This window comes from Tympanuchus pallidicinctus, unplaced genomic scaffold, assembly GCF_026119805.1.
Source record: "Tympanuchus pallidicinctus isolate F22 unplaced genomic scaffold, pur_lepc_1.0 scaffold1, whole genome shotgun sequence".
Taxonomy (NCBI): domain Eukaryota; kingdom Metazoa; phylum Chordata; class Aves; order Galliformes; family Phasianidae; genus Tympanuchus; species Tympanuchus pallidicinctus.
The window spans coordinates 61,219,154-61,226,465 of NW_026294618.1; the positions used below are offsets into that span (position 1 = coordinate 61,219,154).

At 40.0% G+C, this 7,312-nt stretch overlaps 1 protein-coding gene across 5 annotated transcripts in view; it reads right to left on the reverse strand.

The window, feature by feature from the left end:
- The window catches only part of CCDC170 (coiled-coil domain containing 170), a 47,095-nt gene extending 40,420 nt beyond the window's left edge, over nt 1–6,675 (reverse strand). Inside the window, exons 1-2 of one of the 5 annotated variants that reach the window (XM_052687628.1) lie at nt 6,141–6,675; nt 5,491–5,621 (exon numbers count right to left, since the gene is read on the reverse strand). Coding sequence is in view for 2 of the 5 variants with exons in the window: in XM_052687593.1 (XP_052543553.1) it covers nt 1,424–1,480 (57 nt within the window). In the remaining 3 variants the exon portion in view is untranslated. Of the gene's footprint in view, nt 1–1,423; nt 1,497–5,490; nt 5,622–6,060 lie in introns of those variants that run through there. The other 4 variants (XM_052687619.1, XM_052687652.1, XM_052687603.1 and 1 more) reach the window with 4 other exon arrangements.
- Between the last annotated feature and the right edge of the window lie 637 nt (nt 6,676–7,312).

Below are 7,312 nucleotides of genomic sequence, written 5' to 3' on the forward strand. Positions count from 1 at the left end.
AATTGATGTAAATATTATTTAATATGTTAAGATATTTATTTATTTTTATTTTTTTTTTAACTTTGCCATTTGGCAGCATAGCTAAATTAACAAATTTGTCTCTCCTGACACTTCATGTCACTACTTTCCCAAAGCAAATAGTGAGGAGGTGATGTATTTCATCTCAGAATAGTAAAAATGGTAATTGCTAATGCAAAAAAAAAAAAAAAAAACAAAAAAAAAAACCAACACATAGAGGGGGAGAATAACGTATAACAAAACTAAGTGCTTATGCAGCGGTTTTCATAGATTGCTTGTTCTACTGCTTTTACTTCACCAGTGTTGAATAAAGGTAAATGACTTTTGTAAAAGATTTGCTAAAAAAAATGTTTAAAAACACACTATGGGCAAATGTGACCCTTGCAGTTCTCTCTCGATACCTATTGTGTTTTACAGCATTCAGAAGAAGCCAAACATGAGATGAGATACATTTAGATGTGCATACAAAAACACAGTCAAGATGGATGAGGGCTGCAGTTGTATTTGCTGTTTGTGTCCTACAATTAATAAATACATAGTTACCAACACACTTCTGAGCACCAACTATTTACTATGTCCATAGGCATTACCACCTTCACAGCCTGCCTGACTTCAGTTCAGCAGGATGCATGATGGAGTTACTGCCAATTCTAAAATTAAGCAGCATTAACAAAAACTCAGCAGTCAGGTCAAAGCAATCCTACTGAAGAGAACAGCAGTCAATCTTACATAACAGAGGTTGTGTGTATTGATCCCGTGCCTCAGAACAATGTGGTACAACCACACAAGTGCCATTCAGCTTTTCAGATATACTGAGCTGTCTGTGCACTGACAGCTGTCCCTTCAGAATAAGAAACTGCTGCGAGTTTCCTGCTGTATCCTCAGTAGGAATGAGCTGGATCTTTCCAAGCCGTATCCTGGAGCGTCTCCTTTAAACCTACATCAAAGCCAGCTAACCAACTTCAAAGGATTAAGAAACACAGAGAAATAATTCCCAGATAACCATGAATTCCTGCTCCTTGACAGACCCTCCCTTTGCAGCACTTAACAAGGAAAACTTTCGTCCTTGAATTTGGAAAGATAAGCTCTAACGATCGGCTGGAGGTGGGATCGAAGCACGTGCCCACCAACATGTAAAGCCCTGCAGCTGCAGAAACCGTTTAAAAGAAAAGAACGAGACGAAATTACATTTATAATTGAAGAGATAACCCGTAGGAGCGGTTCACAACCGGCCTTACGGCTATGGAAAGCGCCTCTCCATAGAAACAGCCAACGCATTTACCGGACACAAGGAAGGCTCTCGGCCAAAACCGCCCGAGCAGAGCCGCGCCTCGCATTACCCCAGAGGGGCAGCCGCTCGCAGCCCTCCCCACTCCGGCAGACGCCGCCGCCCCGCGGCCGATACCTGAACGAGCCGAGGGGCGGCCGAGGCTGCGCGGGACCCGGCTCTGGAAGCGCTCATGGCGGCCGCCGCGGCGACTCCGTTCCCACGGCAACGAGGGGGGGGGCAGCGGGATCGGGGAGGCTCGCGCTTTTCCCTCCAGCTCCCATTGCTGTTCCTCCAGGTAGAAGTCTGAATTGGCAGGAACCGGCGGGATGCGAGCCCTCACCCACCCACCACAGCATTAGAAAACATAGAAATACCGCTGTCATCTAGTTGGATATTGAGATACGCATACTGAATCCATATTTTCTTTAAATTATGGCTCAACCCTCTTCTGGAGCTAGTTTCCACTCGTTGTGGGGCAGTACTGAATACACACATTCAGTAACACTGATATTGGGTCTGAACATTAAGGTCAACATGCACGCACCCTCCCCATTACAGCCACAATCTTTTTGTTTTTCCCTTTAAAACACGACATCAAACTATGGTGCCACAAATCCATCTTCATCAAATCAAAGATTCATTTAGATTGAAAAAGACTTTCAAAATTGTCAAGTTCAACCATCAGCTTGAGTCCCAGCACTGAGCTATGTCCCTCAGTGTTATGCCCACACATCATCTCTTAATACCTCCAGGATGAGGACTCCACCACCTCCTTGGGCAGCCCGTACCAATGCCCAACCAACATGTGTATGAAGAAATTCTTCCTGATATCTAATCCAAATCTCACCTGGTACAACTTGAGGCTGTTTCCTCTCATGCTATCACTCATCAACTGAAGGATACTCACCTCACTACAGCTTCTTTTCAGGTAGAGCAGTGAGATGCTCCCTAACCTCCTTCAAACTAAGCAGCCTCAGATCCCTCAGCCACACTCAGATGCCTTGTTTTTTAATCCTCTCACCAGTTCTGTTGCTCTTCTCTGTACACACTCAAGTGACCCAATGTCCTTGTAATGAGGGACCCAAAACAACACAGTACTCAAGGTATGATTTTACAAGTGCCACATGCAAGGGGACAATCGCTTTCCCAGTCCTGCTGGCCACACTTTCTGAGTCAAGACAGGCTGCTGCTGACTCACCTACGTGGGCACATTGTGGGCTCACATTCAGCCAGCTGCTAATCAGCACATCCAGAGCCTTTTCTGCCGGGCAGGAGCCCTGAGTCATATGCCACACAGGTGATGGAAAACAGAGCCCAAAACTGTAGCAGAGGCAGCTGAGCCCACCAGCAGGAGGTGGAAAACACAAGAGGTTTCTCTCTGATTTGCAAACTGAACTGAACTTCAGAACTGAAGGTGAAGAGTAAATGATGTTTGACCAGCACCATGCTTTTGGCTCAGGCACAGTCAGTCTCTTCTCCAGAATTGTGAGACGAGCACTCCACACAGCATGGGGAGAGCAGGCTGCCTGCATTACAGCAAAAAGATCTGAAGCTGACAAAGGAGGCCCTCCTCCTCACCTGCCTTCCAAATCAAGTAGATAAACATGGGAGCAGAGGAACTAGCATGAAAAAAAGAAAAAACCTCTAGATATGTGTATTGCTGCTGTGTATTGCTGCTCCTTACTGTGGAGATTCTGTGAGCTACTTAATTGGGCCTGCCACAATGCCTCCAAGGAATAGGGCAATCTCAGCAGATTTCTGGACTCACACTGAACTCAAGATGTATGACAACTTTCTTTCAGTTTCTTCTTCTAGAGAAGAAAACTGAAAAGCTAGGGCTGGTATTATTATTCACTCATTTTTAGAAGAGAGCTGTAAATAACCAATTCATGATTTAGAGACATGTGCATGTATGCTACTCTTAGGCTGTAGGCTCAACATAAAGGAAAACTGTGTTAAGGACAGTTTGCTGTTACCTAAACATACAAGTCTGCTCTATTTTTTCCCTCCTCCTGTCTGTGCCCCTGATGCTATGTCACTCTTTCTGCCAATAACAGAATTCTCCCCATCCACACACAGCAGTGCCAATGTAGATATTCAACATATTTTAAAATGTGGCATCGCTTGAAGCGCAGAGCTAGATGATGGAATCTGCCTCATGGAGCAATCTGCACTGAACAGATAAAAGAAGGGGGGTGGAATGGGGGGAGTATATTAAAGAGAGAAAATAAGACTGGAAATAGCACAAAGGAAAGAACACTGAAGCAGGTGTGGGGCTGAGTCGTGCTGAGGCCCTGGCCAGGCAACATGCAGCAGAGGTAGCCATGTGGCCCCATCTCAGTGTGCAATTGGGAAAAGCCAGGTTGTTACAATTTCAAATGCTGTTAAATGAAAGAGAAGAATGACTGGATAAGGCTGACAAAGACAATAGTGGATTAGGAACTTTAAAGGAAATGGTACAGAGCAAAATATAGTACAGGCCAACCTGGGGAAGGTCAGAGAGTAAACAATGCAAACCATGTACATGGTAGTAGTAATGAATAGGGAAAAGTAATTTGGAAGCAATATATACAGTAGCTAACTACATCAGGCAGTACCAGCACATCATGTTTTTGTTCCTTGCATCACTCCGAAAGATAAGGTCTGGCTCAATCAGACACAGAGAACAACTCCTTACTAGCAGGGTGCAGCAAAGGGCTTGGCACAGGGTCTGCCAGTGTTGCTGTGGGCTCAGCCTCACACTGTGCTTCAGTGGTGCAGGCCTTGCTGTTCCCAAATCAAAGGTGCTACAGCCACACGCTACAAAGCACTGAGCCAGTCAAAACTCATTCTGCAATTCAAATATATTCAATATTTTTGACAGGCTGAATTCATACAGGTGGTCTCACATAAAAGCCAGCATAAACCTTCCATATATGTAGACAAAGATTTCTTATTTAGTATTTGACTACGGCCCAATCTGTCCCACTACCAGAGCATTGTACAGATGTGTGACTAAACCACTGTGAAACTTTCCCCCAACTTTATGTGCTTGAGTGCATTTCTTCTCCCATCACTAATCCTGCAGTGCCACAGCTAGTTCAAGAGACGAACTTCAGCTACTTCTACACCCTTAGTGATGTACAGATAGCATATATTATATGCTACAAAATTATCTGGAATAAAATATATGTATATACTAAACTATAGTGAGAATAACAAAAGGGGAAAACATAAAGATGAGGAAAAGCAGAAATTTCATACACCACTGAAAAGACTGTGATAATTTGAGGGAGCGCGATACCTTCAAGACATTTCACTAAGTATCTTATTAGAGCATCATAAATCTTAAAACATTTTAAAGCTTATTTGCTAAATTCTACAGGTAGAGATCTCAAAAAGAACTCAATGTTTCTCTTTACAGAGAGAACATAAAAACTTAAGAAAGACTAGTTCTGAATGTTTAGTTTAAAATAATTTCAGGGAATCATTTACATTGAATGAAATGCTTCACATTCTATTACAGAAAATACATGAACAGGATTCATCACCCTGAGAAAATAGTTATGCAAAATCTTGAGTTCATGTACTTAATAAAGTCACTCTAATCTTTAAGCAGAAAATGTTGTTTCATTAATTCTGCTATCCTCAGATATTGGCATATAAAAATACATTATAAAAATTGATTAAAAGGCTGAATCAAAATACTAATCTTGAAAATGATAGTCCTTGATTGATGGACACTACACAAAGAAAACCTACTAACCTCAAGCCATTTGCATCAGTAACATACTCAGAAGGTGAAGTAATTGGTTTCTTTATGCATATCAATTCCAAATGATATGGTGAATACATATACGCATTTCAGGCATTCATGCAAAAGCAAATAGAGCTGAGGTAAAAGAGACTCTTACATTAGCAACATTAAAAGAAAAAATGAAATCTCTTCAGAAGAAAGAGAGGATTTAATCTTCAGGATCTGTCTTCAAATTTGGCTAAAATAGCTGAGAACACATTTTTCTTAGAATCACAGAACAGCCTGAGTTGAAAAGGACCACAACAATCATCGAGTTTCAACCCCCCTGCTACGTGCAGGTTTGCCAACCACCAGACCAGGCTGCAGACACATCCAGCCTGGCCTTGAATGCCTCCAATAATAACAACTTTTACAAACACTGGGCATGAAAGTCAGAGGGGGATGATAAGCCAGGACATATGCTTGTCTTCACAAAGGTATCAGCTCCAGATACTCAATATGTCCAACTCCAACCTGCGCTATCCACTACCCATCACCAAAAATCACATCCTGCAGCACAGAAATTTTCTTCTGAGTGCCTTATGTTCAACATATCTCCTTTAAAAAAAAAAAAAAAAAAAATCAAGACAAAACTTGTTCTCATTTCTCTTTTGTTGTTGACACCAAAGTCTAGCTCACGACTAGCAGCAGATGATTTGATATAGAGATCAAATGCTAGAAACTATGACTTCAATTAAAAGGAGAGACTCTCTGGAGGCAGCTTGTTGATGCATTTACAGACTTCAAGGTAGAAAAGATATTAATGCAATTATATTATCTAGAAAACTAGAAGAGAGAATACTAATAGGATTATGAATGTCTGTGTTTGTGTAAGTTATGTCTGGTACCAGGTACTATTGGAAATCTGATAGCAGACAAACTTAGGGATCTACTAGCCTTATAAAGTCTAGCTCTTCCTCTGCCTAAACAAAATAGCAGGTGTTTGGGTTGCTTGGTTTTTTTTTGTGAAATACTGAGTTCAACTCCATCCTCTCACCCCATGTGAAACTTCAGATGAACTGGAGAAGACATTGTGAGGGGTCATTAAACCCCTTAATACACGTCTGTATATCTTACATTAGTCTCCTCTTTAGCTCCAAATATTTGACTTCATTAAAGACTTAAAAGAAACAGGTAGAATCCTGAAAAAGATGAAAAAAATTGTGCAAGCATAACAATGTCTTCATAGGAAGCTTGAAAGAAGTTTACAGGAAATTGATAAAAGCAGCATAGAAATACTGAATACATTTATTTTATACAATCATAATATGACAGTTATTTCATAGAAGTGAGGGAGAAAAAGACAAATAAGCCAAACAGGTACAGGAAGTATAAATCAAACACCTACTTCGAATTTATTTGCAGAATTCACAACTGTGAAACTGAGCCAGAATTTAAATTAATTAGCCTTTACTGATTTATGAAATAGTGTACCTCTTCTATTTCCAGGGGTAATAGAAATAGAAATGCATCTGAATCAGCTACAATAAAATTTATTAAATTTAAGAACGGTTTGAAAACCTGTTCTTGGACCTGTTCTTCAGACAAAAAAAAAAAAAAAAAAAAAAACCACTACCAACAAAGGGTGTCCACAGTATAGGAAAGACTCACCTACTGTATAGAAATAAAAGAAACATTTCAAACAGTACATTTTCAGTTTCTTATAAAACTCTTTAGATTAGTCATAAGTTGTTTCGGCCTTAAAACAAAATCATTCTATACTTTTGATCTGTAAGTTTGGATAGACAAGGCTTCTGAGCAAACAAAATATTGAATTAAAAATGAGCAATTCTATAACAAAAATTGCACCTCAGGATTATTATGTTATATACAATGTAATTTTTTAGAGTAAAAAAAAAAAACACATAATGATGGTAATTTCTGTGCAATAGAGTGAATATTTTTCATATGCTGACAGAAGACTGGGGATAAATATACTTCATGTCAAACAAAGATTAAGTAGTTCAACCATGAATTGAAATACACTATGAATTTTAAAGCAACTACTTCAACAGCAACAATTAAGATTTTCAGAACATCAGTAGCGCATGTAAAACAAAATAATTTTTCAAACATTGTAGCTGCATGGATTGAAACACTGAAATACTTTCATTTTTTGCTGAAAACATAAGGAGCACCTATCAGTTTAGGAAACAACACTGGTAAACTCCGCCAGCTACACTAACCCTAGGAAGAAATTGTCACATTTATTTCAACAGATTCTCAAAGCTTTGAAACAAACAACAATA